Raw genomic sequence first — 24,369 nt, forward strand, 5'->3', positions numbered from 1 at the left:
TGTAAAATTAGGTTCAAGCACATACCTTAAAGCCCGGGCCCAAAACCCATATTCTGAACTCTAGGCAAGAATTGTATCTTGGGTTCAACCCTAGCCACACTCAACCATCACCCATCACCACCCAAGGAAAACTGGCATCAGTTATGGCTCTTTTGCTTCGTTTGAATCGATTTCCATTATACCTCAGTAGATCTGGATGCGGCCTAAGAGGTAGATTGTTGTCAAGAAGTGTAGTGGTATTCTTCAATCTAATCTCACCCCACCACCACCATTGACCAACCCATGATCTTCTTTCATGGTAGCATCGCGAATCCAATTTGGGTAAACTTGAGAAAGAGAAGAGTTTGTGTCAACGGAATAGATAAGGAATTGGCTGGAAAAGAAGAGAGATAGGGATTGCAGATTGTTTGATTCATGGTATTGATCATATAGATGGAGAGATAGAAAGAATATTAGATAGCAATAATAGGGGAGAGCGATTGCGAGTGATACCTTATCTTTGTTGTAATTAAGTTCTTCTTTCTCTTGTATTTCTGTAATACTGAGGCTATGTCGCTGGTTGCACGAAATTAAAGCTAGAAAGTGCATGTATGCAAGAAGATGCAACTGAAATAACAATGGATTGCACAACTATAAGTACGGAGGGACAATCAGAAAAAGAAAAACCAAAAAAAAGTATATTACAACTACGAAAGCCGAAATAACGTTTCTCATCATAATGGGAGCTGATGCCATTCCAGAAACATAGGCACGTCTGATGCCCTCTGCAAACCACTGAAGGGAATCGTAATAAAACCAAACAAGGAAGACATAATCCCCCGTGAGTGTGACCCTAGCTCGTGATGCTTTGTGATCTCTCTGTCCTCCAAGTTTATTTCTTCTACGCAGTTATTATCTTTGATGTAGTATATAGAATTTCGTCGGAGCCTAGGGAAGCTTTTAGTTGAAACAGAGACTGAACGCATGCTATCCACGAAAAGAGCCTCATCTCCGATGTCTTCAACTTCAACTGACTTCTCAATGGAGCCATCTCCCGCGTTCACTTCTAGCTTGGAAACAATGAATTCTTCTTCAACAGACGCATCATCGGGCTGCCTTCTTCTTCTTTGAACTGTCAACAAGTCTCCCTTCTTTGTCTCTACAAAATGCACGTCATAGTCACCAAGGTAGCACATCCGCCGAGTAACTTGACGTAGTTGTCCTGGGTTGTCAACATTCACCGACACAATCTGTCCCGTATCCACTATTGCATAAACTCGGCCTTTATGTAATATAGCTTCCAGAAATTTAAATGCTGGGTGCTTTATGTGATACCAACGCCCATCACTTGCTTTGAATAAAGCCAATGCCAGCCCGTACCACATCGTGCAGTAGAGAGCTAAAGCCATATAATTATCCGGATTCAGAGCTGGATCTGCAGACAAGATAACCTTGTTGACTATAAGACGGTAGCTGTCATGTTCTTCTAGCCGGTTCAAGGGAGGGAGACGAATAGGGCTCGATTTTCTGAAAGGGTCTTGAAGTGATATGACCACGCATGACTGGTTGTTCAGTTCATCTACTGTGGCCAACCAACCATGGCCGGAACTACAACACCACACAGTACGAGGAGGCAGTCCTGGTAACTCACCATTGTTGTAAACTTTTCCTTCGGAAACACTGTATAGTGTTGTTTGTGTTTTGTTACGAATCAAGAGCATGGGAGGAGGAACATGTTCCTTAGTACGCCAGGGCCCGTGCTGGTTCGCTTGCTTATAGTATTCCGCAAGAGAATTCCATCGTTTGCAGACGGCCGTGAAACGAACATGATCAGCCGGCTCAAACAGCTTATCAAGAGTCGGAAACACGATCGTCAGGGCAAGATTTTCCCACTTCCCTGTTGCACAAGTTAATGGTTCTTGAGACTCACCACGACTCGTATATTCTTGTTTTGAAAGATGAATCCTGCTAGACCAATGATCTTCAACAGTCATCATGTTTGATCCGTTTGATGTCTCTACAATTTTCTTTTCCTCTAAATTAAACATTCACTGTACATGGGTACGTACCCAAAGAAGTGAAGGGGTAGCTATTTATTATAATGTCAAACAATCTCGATCAGAAGTGAAATCCCATACGAATAAGAAATCCTATACGAACAAGAAATCCTTTCACTGCCAGATTGAGAAAATCTGGAGATCCTCTTGTTTTGATTTCTCTCTAACTAAAGTGAGTTCATCCACTGTGAAGGTTGCAAGAGGAAAGTCAAGAAATTGCTACAGATAATTGACGGTATTAAAAAATGAAGCTTAACATAAAAACTAGAAATTATTGAGTTCATTGACTGCATATGCTATCTGCTTGCAGGTGTTTACACCACATCTATTGAGGCAGAGCAAAGCAGAGTGGTAGTCACTGGAGACATTGACGTTCAGACCCTCATCAAGAAGCTCATTGTAAGAACCGGTAAGCATTCTGAGCTATGGCCCGGAAATCTCACTGGGAAAGAAAAGACCAAGCCTGTGAAAGCCGAGAACAACGAGAAAATGACATCCTCGGAAATTTGCCAAAGTCAGCAGAGTCCTACATGTCTACATGTGACAAAGTTGGAGTGCTCGGGTAAACAGAACAAGTGAGGGTGACACAGCTAAGTTTATCAAAGAGGAAAATTGCCTAGTGTCAAAGAAGGGTCACATTCTGCCGGAGAGATCTCCTGATGGCCATGATTCTCAGGCCATGGATCTTCAGCTCGGCGAAAGTAAAAAAGGGGGTGCTAGTGGCAAACAGAACAAGAAAGGCCAAAGAGATGATTAGGTTCAACATGCTCCGGTGGACATGCAGGTATAGGTTCTCAACATTCTAATGTTCACAGTGCTGGTCCGGTTGATCTCAGCCATCTCAACGGAAACATGTATCCGATGGATTACCACTCCTATAATGTAAGTGACAATACTGCAGCTGCTACAGCACAGCCTAGTATAAGCCGGGTTCCCTACTATTGTTATGGTCCATCATCACGGTACAAGGATGCAGCTAATGATGAACAGATTGATCAAGTGAAAGCAACATATCTCAACAGATATTCAGTGATGACAATGCTAGTGGCTGCTTTATCATGTGATTCCAAGCCAATGCCATGTGTGTGACCAAAAAAGAGCAATCTAGCATAGTCCAGTATCGTAGGTTATTGCATTTTCAGCTGTAATCCTATACTAGAATCAAGTTTTATATAAGTGGATTAAGTTCAGTGTGACCCCTTTGTCTAATCAACGTAGAATATTCACTACACAATTTATCCTCTAATTATACAAAGAATATATCGATTCCCTTAGAGCTCTCCTTTGACATCCAAAAATAGCGTCAAAAGATGACACTATTTTAAGTTGACAATTTTTGGCATAATAAAAAATAAGTGACAAGAAAGACTTTGACCTGGGCTGGAAATGAAATGAATCAATTGATGGGTGGTCATTGAACGTAAAAAAGATGAGAAATGATTGATTGGTAATATCAAAATCTTTCTTGCAAAGTTGCAAGTCATATCTTCAATGAAAACCACCCATTGTTTTGGCCTAATAGTAAAAGAAAACATTGCTATCCAGTGCTGTGAACAACTTGCATCAGCTAAATAACGAAAGGGTGTATCCTGTCTGCCACAGGATATGATGTACACACTTGACTACGAAGTGAATCATCTGCTAGTGGACCTAAACTTCTTGTGAACAAATAGTCAAATACCAAAGAATAATAAAAAAGAATAATGTACTATGGAGAGGCTGATTGGGCTAGACGATATACAGATGGCAGCTGGGATCACACTAAGATACAAAGGACAGGACATAACAAGATTGCGCCTTTCAAAATACAAGATCGCAAAGCTTCTTATTTCGCTAAGCATGCAATATGTGATATATATTTTTCTTATAAGATGGCAGAATAACTAGATTCATGCAATGCTTTGCCAATCTTTCACAATCCTCATGGAAGATAAATAGAGCAAAAATCTTTATAAATGTCTAATATCGTTAGTTGTCGAACAAAATTGGATTATGATAAACCTTTATACAGATTAGGAGCAAGTATACCTGGCATCCCCTATATACATTCTGAAACCTAAGAATAGAATTCAAAAGTGCAAATTATACTAATACACAACTGAAACTAATAGCAAAAAATGACCTTACACACAAGTTGATGCCTTTGTGGTACGCTGATTTGTACCAAGCATGACCACAATTACAGTTACATCGTCATGATACTTCCTCCTTCTCCCCGCTGGTATATTCATTAACTCTTCCATACTGAATCCTGCAACAGGTGTATAATGCTTAAAAACGAACCTCTACTGATATGTACTTCTTAATAACTCGAAACACCAAATTTCGTGTAAGAAAAGTGAGAACAGAAACCAAGAGTCTGTAATATGAATGTACGCATTATATATCATTCTACAAATGTCTTCTACATTTAACAAAATCCGTCGCTTTTAATCTTGGTTAATAGATCAAAGGCCATGTGTACTTGTGTAATAAACACCCAGAAAGATATTAGGATCAACCTGGTGGTGATTTGAATAAAATGACAACAGAGCCTACAAAATGACATCTTTAAAAATCTACCTGCACAGTTGGCTGCTTTCACCACAAGCTGCTCGAGCAGAAACTTTGATGGATCACCAGAAGGGTTGCTCAAAATATAGGAATGGACAAGCTTTACAGCCTCTTCATTGGTAAAAAAGTCGAACAAACCATCACTTGCAACAATCACAAAGCGATCCGACTTTGATATTCTATGCACATCCAATGATGGTTGAGTAGATACATATGGTGGGCTTATTAGATTACGAACTCGAAGAATCCCCATCAATGCATCATTCAAGTTTTTCTGTTTGAAAGCCAAAGGACATAAAATAAGTAAATCTATCAACCGAAAAGATATTAATCAAAAAGATATAGTGTAGGACATTAAGTAGGCCAAAGTTCATAATATAACTTAACTATCCTATGTCATGATGTCACTTACATATGTTCCTAAATCCTATGGATTCCTACCTAAAATGTGAACTGATCCTATATTATCAATTAACCTTACCTGTCAGTCGTTTGCTTAAGCTAACCTTACCTTTCAATTAATTATCAATTAATAAAGTAAAAAGAACAGCCAAAAAGCACAAGAGAAAAATCACCTTTTTCAAGTAACCAACTCCAAAAGCTCGAGTGACCTTCAATTTCCCTTTTATCTTTCCAGCCACAATGGGCATGGGGTCATCAGGATGCTCACGCATAACTCTCATTTTTTCAACGTCATCATCAACTGTATGACTTCCAGTGAGCTGGACAGCTTTCAGTCTCTCACTCCCATTCAAGGAATCGTTATCGCCATGTGTTGCCAAAACAGCCCGGCTGTCGCCTAAATTAAGTGTATACAAATCATTCCCATGAAGAAGCACAACCAGAACACAAGACCCAACAGACACCAAGTCAGGGCGATCTTCCATTTCCTGCTCAACCATGTATAGAAAATCATTCTCGGCCTGACTAAGAGCTCGTTGTAGGCTACCGAGTACCCCATGCCTAAATGAATCAATTGACATCTCTACTTCAGTAGATGAAGCATCCTTGGAGATATTATCAATATTACTATCATCTTTAACAAATGGACGAGAACCATCAATATTTAGCCCTTTAGATGCATTGATGGATTCCTGATTTGATTCCCAGTCTAACGAATTAAAGTAAAAGACAATGGTTTCATACAATGTTCCAGCCAGAAAATCAGCAGCATCTCTTCCATTAAAGCCATCATATATTGCACAATACAGCCATCCATTTTCTTCAGAACAAACCGCTTGGACCCTGTCTTCACCAGCAGCTCCACCTGCTACTTGTACTTCCATGGAATTGAGGAAACCTTCACCTCTGGAAGTAGGACTCATAGATTTCATCAAGTAAGAATCACACTCGGGAGTAGATGGACTGCAACTCAGGTTTGACATACTACTCTGCAGAGACGATGATAATATATCCAACCTTGGCGAAGAGGGTACCTTACGAAATGAATTAGGAGAGTCCCAACTAGGAAGTATTTCTTCCCCTATCAGACCATTGCAGATATTAGTGTTTGCCAGAGTGGCATTTGCACTTAATGCAGCTCCGGACAAGCAAGAGAAACTACTGTTCCTTCGAAGATCAGGCAGGATTTCAAATCCATTGGAAGCCTCATAAGAACCGACCCTGTCACCATTGCATTGATAGCCAAAGCTTACTTTAAGTTCTCCTTCAGGTTTAACCATAGTTTCTCCTAGCATGACCTACAGACAGAAAAAAACAAGCAGATTCTCATTTGTTAATTTATAAATCAATACAGTAGGCAACATGGACAGCATATGGTCATACTAATCGCTCTAATGAGTGCCAATGTTCTTCAGATATTACAACTTATAATCATATCCAGTCTCCTCCAATGTCCATTTTGTAGTATGTAGAGGAATTAGAAACCCAAAATAGATTAACAACAAATTACTAATGAGCCTTCTTCTTAACTCCAAAATATATAATGCTTATAAAAACTGCATCTTTGTGTGGATGTGTGAGGAACAGTAGAAAGTGATTAAGTGAAATTTGAAAATTTGGTGTGTCCTAATTACGATAGAAAGCATAGATCTTCATATATAACTATATAAGGGATTGAATTCAGCTAACCACACAAACATGGAGCATCCGAGTTCACAAAATCTGAACTTTGAACTTAGAACATTTAGAAGAAAGACCAATAGAAACTATAAACAGAAAGTAATCCCTAAAAGAAATGAAACATGTGATTGGCTATACCCAAAGGTTCAAGCTTGAGTCTTTCCCCAATGAAACAGAAAACAGAACTTAGCAAATCCAAGTCAAATAAAACAAAAGACATTCCAAACCATTCAGACCTCAATAAAACAGAGCAATTCTAATCAGAACTACATTTCGACACACACGAGGTCATGACATAGGAACATAGAAAACATAGGCAACACCAAAACATAAACAAACCCACATGAATGAACAACAACGTCGTACTGATATATCCTGGTTCATGCATTACGACCCAGAAACATAAGAAAGCATAGTCAGAAACGAAAACCCACCTCGGTTTATGTGTCTTTGTTCTTCAACAACAATAAGAAGGAGACGCGGAGCAGAGGAATGAAGACAAGCGCAGAATGTGACACAACATATAAAACAGAAGAGAGAAACAGAAACAGAAACAGAAACAGAAACAGAGAGAGAGAGAGAGAAGCGTGGGATTTGAATACTGAGAGAGAGAGTGTGTGTGTGTGTGTGTGTGCGTGAGAGAGAGAGAGAGTTGGGAAAGCAGAAAAGGAAGGAATAGGCGGATCTGAAGAAAAGAAGAGAAAACAAGAGAAGTGGAGAATCTGGCGAGGCGGGTATTGGATGGTGAAGAAGAGGTCTTTGCTTATATTAGCCGATTTCTCTGACTCTCTCTCTCTCTCTCTCTCTCTCTCTCTCTCTCTCTCTCTCTCTCTCTCCAATATTTGCCGTTAAATGTAGAAAATTTGGACTCTAATTCTTTTTTGTTTTTCTTCTATTTTTAATTTTTTCCAACTTCTTTTTTTTAAGATGTTCATTAATAAATATCCAAGATGACCAATACATACACGTTCGTTGTCATTTATTGTATGATAGACAAGTATTTGGAATGCCCTTATAAAATAAACTACAGTACATAAAAAAAACTATCTACTTGTGATTTTCCTCCTAACAAATAAGGCATGAGCCTATTTCATTAAGATGTTGAAATCCCTTTTTCATTATTGTTCCTTCTCATATGGCCTAAATTGCCAAACACGAAGCCCTCTTACAAATTTAACCATTATTCACTTATCAAGTTCCGTTATTTGTACAATGGTACCTCATCATGGATGTGATCAGACACCGAATGTATCAGTTGAAACTCACATTTTCATTTCTTGTAGTAAATGTTTTGGTCCATATATCCTTGACCGGCATGGTAGTTATCCAATATGCATACGCTTTAATTTATTGCCAAACGTGTAAATTGCATATCAATTTTCTTTGTTTTAGTAACGCAAATCAACTCGTACATTAGAATCAAAATCACAGATGTTCTTTGCATATTCTCTTAAAGCCCTCCTTCAGGTTTTCGGATAAATTTTCATTGCTTTTTTGTATTTGCTTGGTTTGTTTTGGAAAGAAAAGAATGAAGCATATTGGTAGGGGGTTGACAAAATGCAACTGTGCATTGCATTGCCTGCTAGCGTGGGAGTTTTTACAAGAATTATATTGTTGTACATAAAAAGAGAAATATTTCCCATATAAGGTCAACATTCTGGTTGAATTAGATAAAGGCCACTTTTGGAATGTTAACAAGACAGGTTTTGTTATTTCTCTTTGTATTTTGTTTTGCATGAAATTCAAAAGTTTATAATCAAGGCCCTATAATCAATTTGGTGGATAACTTAATGTCATATTTGCTAGCGAGGCCTAAGGCTATCAAATTTTGTTAAAATTTCTTCTCCACTACCAAAAATTAGGTTGATTTACACGGTGAGGATCATATATGCATGTCATTCATTTGGTCATCTTTGTTTCTTAATGTCTTTTGTTATTAATCAAATCTAGAATTATTGCTAGGGTCAACTAACGTAACAATCAGATGATCTAGGATTCTAGGATACCTATTGGTTAGTATCGATACGGCCTATGGTAAACTAACAATTATAAGCGGTTTCAACTTGCAATTCTCTGCGTTCTATTAACTGGAGTGGAGTTCTGACTTGGCCAAACACCTACCATGCATGGTGAGAAGATCGGACAGACCAAAACATAGTTCTGACGTGAAACGTAAAATAGACCGGACAAACCAAAATGTTGTTTTCTACTGTCTCTTTCAAAACTACCGATTAATAACCCAAGAAGTATATGTCATAGGGCATAAACTCTAAACCCTAAATCTTAAACTTCAATCCGTATCTTGGGGACACGACGGACTTTAATCCGATCCTCCCCCTAGAGGTAAGTGTGAGCGCTTGGCGATACAACGATAACGATATTGGGACAACTCTGATACCACTTATTACAGACCTAACTATTCGGCTGCCACACTTGATCCATGCGGTGCTCCATCATCTAGGAGTCAGCTACATCTAATGGGGCAATGCACTAGTTTTGCCCTACTTTAGACTCATCAAGGGATCGCCTCTAGAACCCGACTAGTTTGTGTAGGGTGACCTACTCTGTTCTTCAACGTTAAGTCTTTGACTAACAACAAACTCCTTAAACTTAATCGGGTCGGCCTGTCTAAACCCCTAGGAAGGGCAGCCACATATGCTCCTACACTCCCCGATTCTAAAGCAATCTCACATATGCATGAAGCTCATAAAACCAGCGACACCCATGATAGACATTCCCGGAAACGAGACGTGACACTAGGGAAGCTTTTAGTTGAAACAGATACTAAATGGAGTCATCTATCTCGTTAACTTCTAGCTTGGAAACAATGAATTAGCACATCCGCCAAGTAACTTGATATAGTTGTTATGGGTTGTCAACATTCACTGACACAATATCTCCCATATCCCTTGTTGCATAGACTCAGCATTTATATAATACAGCTTCCAAAAATTCATATGTTGGGTGCTTTATGTGATACTAACGCTCGTCGCTTGCTTTGAATAAAGTTAATGACAGCCCGTAGAACTTCACGAAGTAGAGAGCGAAAGCCATATAATTATCCGAATTCAGAGATCAATGGATCTGCATATGCATATAAGACAACCTTGTTAACTATAAAACGGCAGTTAAATTGTCATGTTCTTCTAGCCTGTTCGATCGAGGAAGACGTATAGGGCTTGATTTTTTGAAAGGGTCTTGAAGTGCCATGACCACGCATGACTGGTTGGTCAGTTCATCTACTGTGGCCAACCAACCATGCCAAGAACTACAACACCACACAGTATGAGGAGCCAGTGTTGGTAACTCACCATTGTTGTAAAGATGAGAGCAATTGTCACCTGAAGGAGCGAATAGTCGGTCGATAAGCATGTTTTAGAGCAACTTTGATTTTTTTTCCTACACCACTACACACACAACCGGCGTGTGCTCTGTAGAGATGCAGATCGAAGAAGAGGCAATTAATGCTAATAATTGTTGCATGGCACCACCATCATCCATAAAAAATTATGATGGATTTAGTAGTATGATGGAGGATATTCCTAATATTCAAACCTATTCCAATATTACTACTATATTTATTTCCAAGACGGATTTAGTAAAGATGCCAGCTAGTTTATTTTATCAATGTCAAGTATTTGATGGAGTTACTTGGCTCCAAATCTGTTATGAACTCTATCATCACACACTCACACATGTATCATTTCAATCCTATGTCTACTACTCTACTTTGACTTTGAATCCTTCAATTCATCTTTCCTATCTCACACGCTCAGTATAGTTCTAAATCATATTAGATGTAAACATTTATTTAAAAAAAAAACTTAGCGTTTATCTCCTTTAAAACTCTAACTAAAGCGGTAACCACAACAAAAACCAGTTAAAAGCTACTGCCAAAGCTAACAACAGTACTACCTTTTTACAACTATAAGCCTACTTCAATTAACCTACCTTAGCACGCCGATGCTCTCACCTTACGAGTTTGACCATGTCACATTCGCCTTCTTTTTCGCATTTGAAAACAATGGTTTGACCAGCTTACTTGAAGGAGAGCATCTATTATGACATACCCAAACAAGATGTATCAAGCTTTTGATATTTTCTTGGATGAAGAGGACGTAAAAGTTGTGAAGCGTCTTGACGACAAAGTTCATTTCTTGGCATCTAGTGGGGGAGAATGTGGGCATGTAGCGTTCTAAGAAGGCAATATAAACCCGAAATATCAGAGGATACTGCTAAGAATGCCTCACTGAGAAGCATGCTTGCTGCAACATTGTTTTCAGGTGTATCAGGTGGCATAACACATGTGTATGTTGCACATGAGACATTCGACCCGTTCGCAGTCCATGTAGATCACTCCGATTTTAATCCAAGTTCGATATTCCTTGTGGTGATTAAGGGAGAGGACGCGAACCAATTTACCGAGTTTGAGCGGCACATGACTTCTCATTCCTAGTTTGGGAAGAATGTGGGAGCTTTATGGTTACAGGTTGGAAACCGGAGGCTAGATGTCCTTCTCGTGTGGTTGACAAGGGGAAGTACCAATTCTTCTGGGTGCTTTGTCAGAATCTTGAACATGTCGATCAGAATTATTCTCGCCAGCCTCACTATTGAGAATGCCCCAAATGATGATGATCTCCCTCCACCTTTCCAGAAGATTAGATATATATGATTTGAACGGGATCATCATCCATGTGGATGTGGAGAGCTACAACAAAGGTTTGCTGGAATTCATGCAAACATATGACTCTACATCTGAAAGCGATGAGGAGGCCTTCTCGGAAAGGATTGAAGATCAAGACTCAGATGAGTTGGACTGTGAAGAAAATACTGGCCGAAGGCGTGAGTGTTTCTTGATTTGTATGAGAAAGTGTATTCCCTTATTACATACTTGAGAGAACAAGTAACCTTTTAAGCTAGTTAGGATTTTTTTTAGTACCTTTGGTGTATGATTATTCGAAGTTAGGATTTATGTATTTTGTACCATGCTTGAATTGTTGAACTTAGGATTTATGCATTTAGATGAGAAAAAAAAACATATATAATCTATTTACCAGCAAGTTTTACTGTTTTCATATCAGAGCTAGCTAGCTAGGCCTAGGGCTATCATATTTTGTTAACATTAAATTTCTCATCTCCACCACCAAAAATAGGTTGATTTGTCCAGTATTATTTGATTTATTGATATCAATCTCTCCTCTTGTAAGTAAGAGGTCGTAAGTTCGACTCACAACAGATTCTTTGTTACATATTAGTTGATATATTTGATTTTTTTTAAAGGTTGATTTACACCGTGAGGATCATATATGCATGTCAATCGTTTGGTTATGTTTGTTTCTTAATTTTTTTTCGGTTATTAATCAAATATAGAATTATTGCTAGGGTCAACTAACGTAACAATCAGATGATCTAGGATACCTGGTTACTGTCGACCATATGGACTATAGTAAACTAACAATCATAAGCGGTTTCAACTAAATTCACTATCAACATAGTCTGTCTGTGAATATAGGTTTCCCTTATATTTGTTCTTCCCTCGCATTTTATGAGAATGAGGACCACATCATGAATACACGCACATCCTTAATACACGAAGCATTGCAAGGCAATTTGCAGCACCTGGATAAAATTTCATAGTCACAATCGAATATTGGGGCCAGAGTTCAAAGTATGAAATCCAAATCGCAATAGGGATGTTTTCGACTCATTAATCGAAGCAAAAAATGTTGTTTTCTCCTTTGTCTCTGTCAAACTACTAATTAATAACCCAAGAGGCATATGCCCTAGCCTACATTATGCATGGTTCTCGATCATCGCTTTCGTCTTTCCTCAAACAACGAACTTGAAAATGCACCTGTGACTATGTATATATATACACATCATGCGTTCATATCACAGAATACTGGTGACTATGACTAGAAATTTTGACCTTTTAGCAAGAAAAATCGAACACGACAAGCATTCCGATCCATCTTTTTAGCGAGACCTACACCACAAGATACACAAATCGAATAGTTGGAAATAGTTCAAATTTCTTGCATGTACGTATTATGTATACAACTTGGGGAAAATCTACCTTTCATAAGATTTAGATAAGTACGGACACTCAGCCCAGACCAGACTCAAAATGAGTCGGAGTTGGGAGAGGTACGTACGCTAGCTTTGTTCCTTCCCTCATCATTTTTTCTCTTCATTCTCTGCCTCTGTTCGTATGCATGTGTCTCACGGCCTATAACGGCAATCATATATGGATTGAATGTCTGAAGCAATGCACCGCAGGAAAATGAAAGGTGGATTAGAGTACAAATACATGAAATCACAATTGATGAATCGATGAATAGTAATTGATGAATCGACGGAGATGCACCGCTGCACAAAAACTGATACAAAAATGCAAATTGCAGTGAATAGTGTTAGAGTGAGCTGGAACAGCTGTGTTGGGAGCATGAGCATGTTACTCATGGTGGAGTTAACAGCTATGCTTAATTATTAGAAGTAGTGTTAAACAACAGTACAATATTCTCTCATCTTCCCTATAAATAGATAGGTTAGTCTTGTATCAATTCATAAGAGAAAATATCAATATACATACCTCTATATTTGAGTTGGTATCAAAGCATTGCTCTGTTTTTTCTTGGGTTTTATTAGTTTTTTCTGTTTGGGTGCGAACTCGGCTGGTATTCTCAATTTTTTGGTCAGTAGCCAATTTTCTTATTTCCAAGAGATTCTTGCATTGTTTGACCATTCCTCAGCGTGCAATCTTGTAGAACCGCATCCCTCCACGTTCGCATCCCGACATCTCCCTCATAGAAACCTCCACAGACTCGGCCGGTATCACTGCATCACTCGCACCGGTATCACCTCTGCATGGTCCTCCTTTGCCTTGTTCCAGACTTCCGACCCCTAAACGACGCCGTCGCCGTCCTCTCCTCAATGGCCGTCTCCTCCGAGTCCGAGAATACCCTGGCGATTTCCTTGGTCTCCCGCCGCTGAGCAGACCACCACCGGTCTTGAAAGGGACTCCACATCGTCGCTGCAAGTCGTGGATCGCCGCTGGTTGTCGTGGATTGCCGCTGCAAGTCGCTGCAAATCTGACCCGAAATGGCCCGGATTCGACCCGCCCGGCCCGGCTTACATTCGACCCGTCCGGCCCGGCCCAATCTAGATCCAACCAGATCCGACCCGACCTGACAAGATCCGACCCGGTCAAATCCGACCCGGCCACCTTTGTCAGCGCTGGTGCACCTGCGATAGGTTCATTTCAGTTTTTTTTTTTGTTTCCGCTGTATAATTCCTGATTTTTTCAATTTCTCTTTTAATGGGTTCTGCAGACGAAGCTGATATTCCGAAATTTGAAATATTTGTCAAGAGTTCTGACAATGGGTCCTTTGGAGGAACTAAACTCAATGGGACCAATTTCCGTAAATGGAAACGACTTATGACGGCTCATCTTCGAGGCATGCACAAGATGGGGCATGTAACCGGCGTAACTAAAGCTCCTAGTCCTGATGATATTATTGCTTACACTAAGTGGGATGACGATGATGGCCTTGTCATGTCCATCTTGTGGAAAGCTATGAATGACGAGATCATTGATCTGGTCGAGGCATGCGACACTGCACAAGCAATATGGCTGACACTTGAAGGCTTATATACTAATGACTCTAATTTCATACAGGTTCATGAGTTAATATGCACTGCTTTAGCAATGCAACAAGATGGGCAACCGGTGGCGCAATATTTCACCAAACTTAAAAATATTTGGGCTGAGATTGATATGAAACGTTCTTGCATGATCAAACATCAAGAGGATATTGTTTGGTACCAACGTGAGAAGGAGCTTGAACGAGTTCACCATTTCCTGAAAGGTCTTGATGCAAAACATAACACTGTGAAAGGGGAATTGCTCTGGCAGACCGAACCCCCTAGCCTAATTACAGCTTTCACATATATCCGTAAGGATGAATCTCACCAGGAAAGCCTTCATCAGACACAAATTGACGTTTCCAGTCTTACTATTCGCACTAGATCTTCAGCACCACCCCTTCAACAGGCCATTTCAGCTCCACCTCATCAATGAGGACCACCACCAGGCTTCGGGAATCAGCCCCGCCCTCCTTGCTCTTATTGTCATGATACTAACCATGCTTGTGCGACCTGTTGGACGTTGTATCCTCACCTTCGGCCTAAGAGGCCTCATTCTCATCCTCAGGCGAAGGCATCTATTCAGCTCGTCCAGGAACCTGATATCTATGGTGTGGTGGGACATGATCATCATACGGCCGGCGGCACAATACTTTCCGCATCCATCGCCGGCCGTGGCAAAATTGGTATGGCTTTAAATATTTCTAACTTTGTTGGTTTTGATACTTGGATTATTGATTCGGGTGCATCTGATCATATGACTTATGACAAATCTTATTTTACCATATTGTCTCCTCCATCAGTACCCTATGTGACTAATGCTAATGGTGAGGCATTTTCAGTCTTAGGGAAAGGGTCAGTTCGTATTACTCCAAGAATAGAGCTTCACAATGTGCTCTATGTACCTGCTTTATCTCATCATTTGATATATGTTCCCCAATTGAACGCTGACGCTAAGTGCTCTGTAACATTTATTCCTATGTATGTGATATTTCAGGATCTTCTCACCGGGGAGTTAATTGGTCGGGGGTATCTGAGGGGCCGGTTGTTTCATCTGGATCCGACATATGCTGGGGAAAAACCAGGGGCACAGTCTCGGACCGCTTTAATCTCCACTTCTGACAAGCTAAGTGAAGTTTGGTTATGACATCGTCGCTTAGGGCATCCATCCTTTAGTGTTATGAAAAAATCTATGCATGCTTTGTTAATTAGTGTGGATGAGTCATTTTTACGGTGTGAGACATGTGTTTTAGGCAAGAGTCATCGGTCTACTTATTCCCCTAGTACTTCTAATAAACATATTCTTCCTTTTGAATTAATTCACTCTGATGTTTGGGGACCCTCCAAAGAGTCTACTATGTCAGGGATGCGGTATTATGTGTCCTTCATTGATGATTGCACCCGTCTTTCATGGATTGCTCTCCTCAAAACTAAAAATGAGGTTTTTCCAGCTTTTCAAGCCTTCTATAACATTGTCCAAACACAATATAATGCCACTGTTAGAATTCTTCGTTCTGATAATGGGGGGAATATGTGAATCATGTCTTTCAAGAGTTTTTTACCAAACACAGAATTGTTCATCAAACGACGTGTCCTTACACACCTGAGCAAAATGGAGTTTCTGAAAGGAAAAATCGTCATTTACTTGATATGGCTCGGTGTATTCTTTTTAGTGTCCATATGCCTCAGTACCTTTGGGGTGATGCTGTCATCACTGCCGCCCACCTCATTAATCGGCTTCCCTCTCGTGTCCTTCAGGGAAAGGTCACATACGAGGTACTTGCATCCCATGTCTCCTTACCCTCTTTCCATACTCTTCATGCCCGTGTTTTTGGTTGTGTTGCTTTTGTCCACCTTCCAAAACACCAGAGGTCTAAGTTGGATGCCCAGGCCATTAAATGTGTGTTTGTTGGGTATGGCGGACATCAGAAATGGTATCGATACTATCATCCGCCTACCAAGAAGTACTATGTCACTATGGATGTTACTTTCTTTGAGGACATGAGTTATTTTTCCTCTTCCGATACTGCTCTTCAGGGAGAGAATTCCTATTTTGAAGAGCTGTATCATGGAAAGGGGGAAACAAGTCAGCCATAAGATATGGTGACAGGTTCGATTGAGATTACTGATGTATCAGCTACATATGCACCACCAGATGATTCTGGTATAGTCACTCCAGAGATTCAAGTACCAGAAGCTGACAGCACACCTGCCCCTCCTGCCTCCCCTGACCAACGTTTCCCTGGTACAGAAGATCACTCACTTGAGGTTAGTCATTCTATTGGGGCTAATACTGGTGAAACTAATAGTAGACAATATGTCTTGCCAAATAGGTCTACTCGAGGTCAGCCAACAAAAAAATATGAACCTACCCTTCAGGCTAAAGCTAAGTATCATGTGGCCAATTTTATGTCTACCAAAAGATTGTCTAAGTCATATGAACCATTTGTGAATCAAATTTCTGCTGTATCAATACCTAACAAAGTACATGATGCATTGGGAGATCCAAAATGGAGAAAAGCGATGGAGGAAGAGATGGAAGCATTACAGAAGAACAATACTTGGGAGCTTGTATCTCCACCACATGGCAAGAAGGCAGTGGGATGTCGTTGGGTGTTTACAGTGAAGCATAATCCAGATGGGTCAGTGAGCCGGTATAAAGCACGCCTAGTAGCAAAAGGGTTCACCCAGACATATGGCATAGACTATGATGAGACATTTGCACATGTTGCAAAGATGAACACTATTCGGGTATTACTCTCTTTTGCTGCTACCTTAAACTAGCCACTTAGACAGTTTGATGTTAAGAATGCATTTCTTCATGGAGAACTTACAGAGGAAGTGTATATGGATCTTCCTCCTGGATATGTGGCAGCTTCTCCCGATAACTTTGTATGCAGATTGAGGAAGTCTTTGTATGGTCTTAAACAGTCTCCTCGTGCTTGGTTTGGAAGATTTTCACAATTCATGAAGGAAAATTGGTTACAGACAGAGTAATTCAGACCACACATTATTTCTCAAACACCAACAAGGGAAGGTAACAGCCTTAATTATATATGTTGACGATATGATAGTGACTGGCAATGATACTATTGAGGTGGATAGATTACAGAAGCAGCTAGCCACAGAGTTTGAGATGAAAGACCTAGGTACACTCAAGTACTTCTTGGGCATTGAGGTAGCCCGGGGAAGTGATGGTATCTATTTGTATCAGAGGAAGTATATCCTAGATCTACTAACAGAGACAGGTATGTTAGATTGCACTCTAATTGATACTCCTATTGAGCAGAACCATCGGTTAGCAGAGTACTTAGATCAAGTGCTCACTAACAAAACTCGTTACCAGAGGCTAGTTGGACGCCTGATTTATTTGTCACATACCAGACCAGATGTTGCATATGCAGTAAGTGTAGTGAGTCAGTTCATGCATAATCCCAGTGTGGATCACATGGATGCTGTTGTGAGAATTTTGAGGTACTTGAAGTCAGCTCCAGGGAGAGGAGTAATGTTTTCTAATCACAACAATATCCTTGAGATTTGTGGCTTCACAGATGCAGACTGGGCTGGAAATATTACGGATCGGAGGTCCACGTCAAGGTACTTTACCTTTGTTGGAGGAAATCTTGTTACGTGGAGGAGTAAGAAACAAAATGTGGTAGCTCGATCTAGTGCTGAAGCAGAATACAGAGGAATGGCTCAGGGAGTGTGCGAGTTGTTATGGCTTAGGAATTTGCTACAAGATTTGGGTGTTAAGCCCAAGTGTGCTATACAGTTGTACTGTGACAACAAGGCAGCTATTGATATTTCACAAAATCTTGTGCAGCATGATCGTACAAAATATGTAGAGGTTGATCGTCACTTTATAAAGAAGAAGCTAGACGCTAAGATCATTTGTTTTCCGTTTGTTCCTACAGAAGAGCAAATTGCGGATATACTCACAAAAGGAGTGTCTAAGAAGGTCTTTTATGACTCACTTAGCAAGTTTGGCATGGTTGATATGTATGCGCCAACTTGAGGGGGAGTGTTAGAGTGAGCTGGAACAGTTGTGTTGGGAGCATAAGCATGTTACTCATGGTGGAGTTAACAGCTATGCTTAATTATTAATAGTGTTAAACAGCAGTACAATATTCTCTCATCTTCCCTATAAATAGATAGGTTAGTCTTGTATCAATTCATAAGAGAAAATATCAATATATAGACCTCTATATTTGAGTAATAGTAATTGATGGTGGCAATTTAATTGATGGATTGGTGGTATGATAGAGTAAATGGGGTACATATGCCCTAATTGCTCTACTACATCGATCTGCTACAATGATTTCGATCTCGTCCCGAAGACTCAAGTTCTCAACTGAAGAGCTTTCAAGATAAATCTCTAATCTGTGTACGTGATAATGTGTTACGAGTTGACGAGGCGGCGAACGACGTCGTATGAGTTGCTCAACGCCAGTGTATCGTCTATCTCGGATTCAGCGAGTTGTCCCGGGATCATATGACATTCCATATTTCTTTTGCATAATTGGTTGAAAGTCTCGGAATTTGGATTGAGTTTATAGCTTTTAGATCAGATAAAACCCAGAATATGAATCTCTAATTGTAATGATAAGAGAGTACATTAGTTTACTTAATACTGGTAGTTAATTGGTTGCATTATGAATTTGTAAAGGCTGCCTAGTAGGAAAAGTTGCGAAGGGATTAGCAAAGTCTCACAGACTGACAGACATGCATTTGTTATCCCATCAAGCTTTTATATCACCACGTTCGGAAAGCACATGTAGATGGCTAGATATGCTACTTCAAAGCAAGACTGGCAGGAAAGCAAACAGTTTTGCATACGTACGTACCTTTAGAATATCTGGCCACAAAAGTACTCCCCATTACAGTCTTCCGAGGAAAACAAAGACGACCAAGCTTTGATGTGATGAACCATGCCCCGTCAACCTCAAGACTTTCCTTGTTGCAAAGTGAAGATCGATCGAGGGGCGAATACACACCAGAACTTTGTGTACAAGTGTACAACACAGTTACTGGACTAGTTCTCCATAGGAGGGCCTTTCAGCTTCTTCCATTTCTCCCTGAGAAGGATTTCATCTCTAAGATCGCGATCTTATAAACAAAAGCCACAACAAGAAAAATTGGAATATACTTGCTCTAGCTCAGGCAGTTCTCGGACACCTCAGAATTGGAAAAGAGAAAAGCAACTACGGGCTTGATTTGTTTTCAAGTCCAGTGGAATTCAGTAATTGATTCCCCATTCTCACATCTAACAACTTAGAGATTGCAACACTATCAGAACATGTGTAGAAGTTTGTGGTCTTCATTGAAATGAATCAGTGCAGCCATTACGACATATCGCCTGAGGTTTCGAGAAAGAAGGAACCTATAAGTGAAAGGTAGAATTGAAACAACTAATTAACTGCTGGGACAAGCTGGAAAATGAGGTCAATCACATTACCCATCGTTTTGGTATGATTTTTCGTAATAAGCTTATGTGGAACAACACTGCTCTCAATTGAGCTCGTAGATGCTATTGGCTGAAACAGTCTGTTTGATCCTCAGTGATACTCACTACTCAGAGTTGATTACATTGCACATATAACTACATGTCTACTTAGATAAGCATTCCGATCGAGGTTGCAACTTAAATGCCGTTTGGGACATCAGACAACCAAAACTTCAGTCTTTCTGTGGTGAACCTGAAATGATTGCTGTTATAGGTCGTTGCATGATCCTTTAAAGAGTTTATTGCAACTGGTTCCTATATCCTATTAAGTACCAGCTTGTCGATGCTGTCTGATCAAACAAACATATTCCCAGAGCTTTCACTTGCGTTCTTGATATACATGCCTACATGTCATGACAACCTTTACCGAGTCTTGGCACACAGACGTACGTAATATATGAATCAGAATAAATGAAAAACGAATATAGAAAGAGGCCAGCCCCAACTCAACTATGGTCCTTCCCGATAAGTAACGTCTAATACATGTTACCCCATAAACTGAGCCAACTAGGAAAATCAGGCCTGATTGTTTAATCGGTAGAAAATTGAGACAAATAACCAAAAGTACCAGAAATTTCAGATTTTGAGAGTACGAGGCACAGTTATACATTCATATATGTCATGAAAATCGTAACCGAGTCTTGGCACACAGACAGAACTAATGCAATATGCATGAAAGGAACCACCACATGTATAGACACAGTACAAACTTCTAGTCATTCTTTAATTTCCAAAGAAAACCCTACAAACTTTGATAATATCAGATCACCAGTCAGCTGCCAACAAATCTGATCAACAAGGCATCAAAAATGTGATTTGAACGTCCATTGTCATAGACGCGATAAATAGATCCATACTTATTTAGGGACCACCATTGTAAAAGACCTTCGTCACTCCTTTTTTGGTTCGTATTTGAGAAACCTGTATAAGAACGAAAAATCGCAAGTGTTTGAATGACCAAACAAATTCTTGATAAAGTTGCTTGAAAAACAATTTTTGGTGTAAACAAATTCTTACCCTACTATTGATGATCTCTGAAATATCAGAAAAATGAGTACCGCCACACGGGCAGCCAGGATTGTTCCCCAACTTCACAATACGAGGAGTGCTATCCTGTACAGATATAGATCTGGTTAGTGCTCAACAATTTGTGGAACTATAATGTAATAGGTCTTGGAATGCCCTCATAAAGCTGGCCTAATGGGAAAGACTAAGGTATAACCTTTGTGATATAATCGGGAAGCTCTTCGCCGCACAGCTTACATGCTTCCTCATATGGTACTAACGCAACAAGAACATAAAAGAGACATGGTAAAGGCATGAAGCAAAACATTTATCCGTCATACCATGCAAGACGCAAGACGCTTGTACATTTAAACAAATATCAGAACTCACTTTTTCCCTCCTCTTGATATCAATGCATTCGCTTCCAACTCCAACTCTTTCTGCTTACTTTGCTGGTTTACTCATGAATGTTTCCTAATTTGAAGCATCTATCACAAAAGGCTCTTTGGATCAGGCTATTCAGATTGCCTGGTTCAAAGGCTTTTCTATCTGGTGGTAACAAAGTTCCAAATGCTCATGGAGTTGGTGAACAACAACTTTCAGTTCACAATTTGACTCCAGAAGGACCTCTTCCCACTTTATTGTATTTTCTCAGACAGCCTACCATGTCCGGATTGAGAGAACTACACAGACTCCTCGCTAATAAACTAGACCAACTAAGACAACAATCTTTCTTCCGGAGGATTGAGTAAGCAATAACAGTATACCAAGAATCTTTCAGCTTCTGATTTAAACACAGAATTATGAAACAATAAGATCACATATAAAGACTCATCCTACACAAAGATAAGGAAAACATAACGACACTACTTCTAATCAAGGCCGTAGACAAAAAAATCAAAATCATACCCTTGAGGGAAATGGTAGCCTTTGGTCGGCTTTAAATCGCCTAATCCCACATTCCTCCTACACACATCCAGCAAATACCCAGCAGAGTGAATCCTGCACACAACAATCCATACAAACCAAAACTCAATTTCCTAATAAGCACTAAATTAGCTCCAAAATAACCATTATCAACTCTAAATTGATCTAAACCACCAGATATTCAAGCTCAACAAATTAATCATATATATATATACCTAGAATTAAGCTTCCTCCTAGACTCATCCACATGCAACACCACCTCTCTCCCTTTCTCAAACTCCGATCCCAAATCCTCGCCGGAATTCTCAACCAAACCGTAGTGGTAAACCTTCAACAGAAATCAGTACATTCACTTTTGACCAGAAATGAAAGATCAAAACTGAAGCTGAATCATCGATTACTTACCACACCGTCTCTGGACCGCACATCTTGCACGACAAACTTGACCTCAGAACCGGCGACCGCGACGAAGCCTGTGTCCGCCGGCTGACCGCCGCCTTGCGGATGAAACACCGTCCGGTCCAGCACCAAACCGGTCCGGCCATCTTCACCCTTTAAATTAAACAAAATCAAAACCCTAAGACCCGATTACAGAAACTAATTAATCTTAAGATGAATTGACCAGAGCTATCACTGTGGCCTCGGATTGAAGCTTCCACACGTCATCGTAGTAGTCAAGCCTCGTGCCGGCGATCGTAGCCATGGCCAAGTCACACTCGACGACGGCGGTTCGTACACGACTCTATAGCGCGCTGGTTCTCGCCGTAATATAGAGAGAGTGTTCTTGTTCCGGGAACACCAGTAAAACGCCGCCGTTTCGGGCTCGCACTTTTCAAAATGACAGGTGGCAGCAGATTATTTGTGAAGCATCGATACGTCGTCGTTTCATATGGTCAATTATTGTTGCGGAAAAGGAAATCCAATTTGGATTTGGATGCCGATTTCTGATAGGAACTAGGATTTCCTCGTGTAGGCCCTCTCTCTCTCTCTATATATAGATACGTACGTACGGACAGCTTATTATAGCAGCTGCTTCCTCTCTCATCCCTTCAAGTTTTCTGCAAAGATTTACTGGCTTCTGGTGAGTTGTAAACAGAAGGATACTACAATGGCGTCTCTCACAAGAACAAGAAAGAAGATTAAAAAGCCTAGGTCGAGAAAGGGTGGTCAGGATGTCTCGGTTTTGATGTCTCTTCCTAATGATCTTTTGTTGGAAGTGATAGCGAAGGTTGCTTCGAATTCATTCGACGATCTATGCCGCATTAGGCAAAGTTGCAAGGAGTTCAACAAGGCTGGACAGCACGACTACATTTTCGAACACGTATCTATAGACAAGTTTCCATTCATTCCTTTGAGAAGGAAGGAAGAATTTTCGGAATTTTTGGGACGTTGTGGAAAATGTGGCAATGCGGAGGCCCTGTATAGACAAGGGGTGGTGCGACTTTTCAACTTGAAGGAATTCGATTTTGAATCGGGATTTGAGTGTTTGAAGAAAGCTGCAGCTAAAGGTCACAAAGAAGCAATGTATGTCTATGGGGTGTTCTTAGTTTGTGTAGGAGGTGAAGCGAAGCAACAAGGTGTCCAGTGCTTATCTAGTCTTAATCGTGAAGATTTAAGCGAATCAAGAGAAAGGACAATGACTTGCATCCGAAGTATGTGGGCGAACAATGTCATTATAGGTGCAATGCTCGCTTACAGTGCTCGTGTTAAAACATGCAGTCAATGTGGAAATGTACAAGATAATTTCGTAAGCAAACGAGGCTGGGATGATCTTTACGACGAAAGTGATAACTTAAGTGGGTGTGATTCATGCAAAATGAATCGAGAAGTAAATATATTTTGTGATAGATTACGTGGTTGCACAAAAGTAAATTTAGTATAAAGAGTTAAATTATACTAAGAATAGTGTTAGAAGATTGACATTCTATATGACTGGATTACCCGGAGCTTGGGCTGTGCAGTCACTCTCGGCTCTTTTACAAAAAGATGTTGTAAATTATACATTTCCCCTTGTTTCATACATAAACAGTGTTTCATAAACAAGATGAGTTAATTTAGTTCCTTCTAGTTTTGGACAGAGTCCTCATGGTCGTTAATTGCTTCCTTCAAACTCAGTGTACTCTAAAATTCAAGATCCTTCGCTTTGGTTGTTGATTCGGATTAGATATTAAATGTGAGGTTTCTTTCTCGTTCTAATCCCTGATCTTTCTTCCCTTTTGTCACTCCCGTGTTGAAAATTACGAAGGCATTTATTTATTGTTTGTTAATTTGCCCTACCTTTGGTCTCTTTTCACATATTCCTAACCGTGGCAATACAAACGGCCACTTTATATGAATTCCAAGCAAGCTTAATGAGTTTGTTTTGATTATTTACTGGTCTATTTAGCATTCACGGCATAATCTGGTGTTTTCGAAAGTGCAGCCTGTGCCAAATAAACCCTTTTCTGAGTTTTCTCAAGTGGTTTATTTTGGGTACTAAATACTAATTATCAAGCTGCACTTGATCATTTTCAGTCAAGGGAGATTCTAATGTGGTCATTTTTGGCATGGAAGAGAACCTGATATGCAATGGTAAGGAAACTGCTTACTTTTGGTGAAGCACTTCAGATAAACTTCCAC

General features: G+C 40.1%; 3 protein-coding genes and 1 pseudogene across 3 annotated transcripts; 2 read left to right on the forward strand and 2 right to left on the reverse strand.

Moving 5' to 3' along the window:
- Nucleotides 1-2,080: 2,080 nt before the first annotated feature.
- On the forward strand, nucleotides 2,081-3,100 carry LOC126792259 (heavy metal-associated isoprenylated plant protein 35-like; annotated as a pseudogene).
- Nucleotides 3,101-4,008: 908 nt separating this feature from the next.
- On the reverse strand, nucleotides 4,009-7,391 carry LOC126791120 (probable protein phosphatase 2C 40). Its single transcript, XM_050517524.1, has 4 exons — nucleotides 7,106-7,391; nucleotides 5,165-6,289; nucleotides 4,599-4,863; nucleotides 4,009-4,287 (listed from the first exon to the last, which is right to left on the reverse strand). The coding sequence occupies exons 2-4, from the start codon at nucleotides 6,284-6,286 to the stop codon at nucleotides 4,160-4,162; spliced, it is 1,515 nt and encodes a 504-aa protein (XP_050373481.1). The 5' UTR covers nucleotides 6,287-6,289; nucleotides 7,106-7,391; the 3' UTR covers nucleotides 4,009-4,159.
- Nucleotides 7,392-20,512: 13,121 nt separating this feature from the next.
- On the reverse strand, nucleotides 20,513-22,338 carry LOC126792260 (uncharacterized; the record flags this gene model as incomplete). The annotated part of the gene is made up of 7 exons (XM_050518722.1): nucleotides 20,513-20,739; nucleotides 20,836-20,931; nucleotides 21,041-21,115; nucleotides 21,216-21,275; nucleotides 21,714-21,825; nucleotides 21,966-22,078; nucleotides 22,156-22,338. Coding segments are annotated over 7 exons (699 nt in total), but the record flags the coding sequence as incomplete, so codon positions are not given.
- Nucleotides 22,339-22,858: 520 nt separating this feature from the next.
- Nucleotides 22,859-23,632, forward strand: LOC126792261 (putative F-box protein At1g67623). The gene has a single exon (XM_050518723.1). The coding sequence runs from the start codon at nucleotides 22,859-22,861 to the stop codon at nucleotides 23,630-23,632; it is 774 nt and encodes a 257-aa protein (XP_050374680.1).
- The last annotated feature ends 737 nt before the right edge of the window (nucleotides 23,633-24,369 follow it).

Source organism: Argentina anserina, chromosome 4, assembly GCF_933775445.1.
Source record: "Argentina anserina chromosome 4, drPotAnse1.1, whole genome shotgun sequence".
Classification (NCBI taxonomy): domain Eukaryota; kingdom Viridiplantae; phylum Streptophyta; class Magnoliopsida; order Rosales; family Rosaceae; genus Argentina; species Argentina anserina.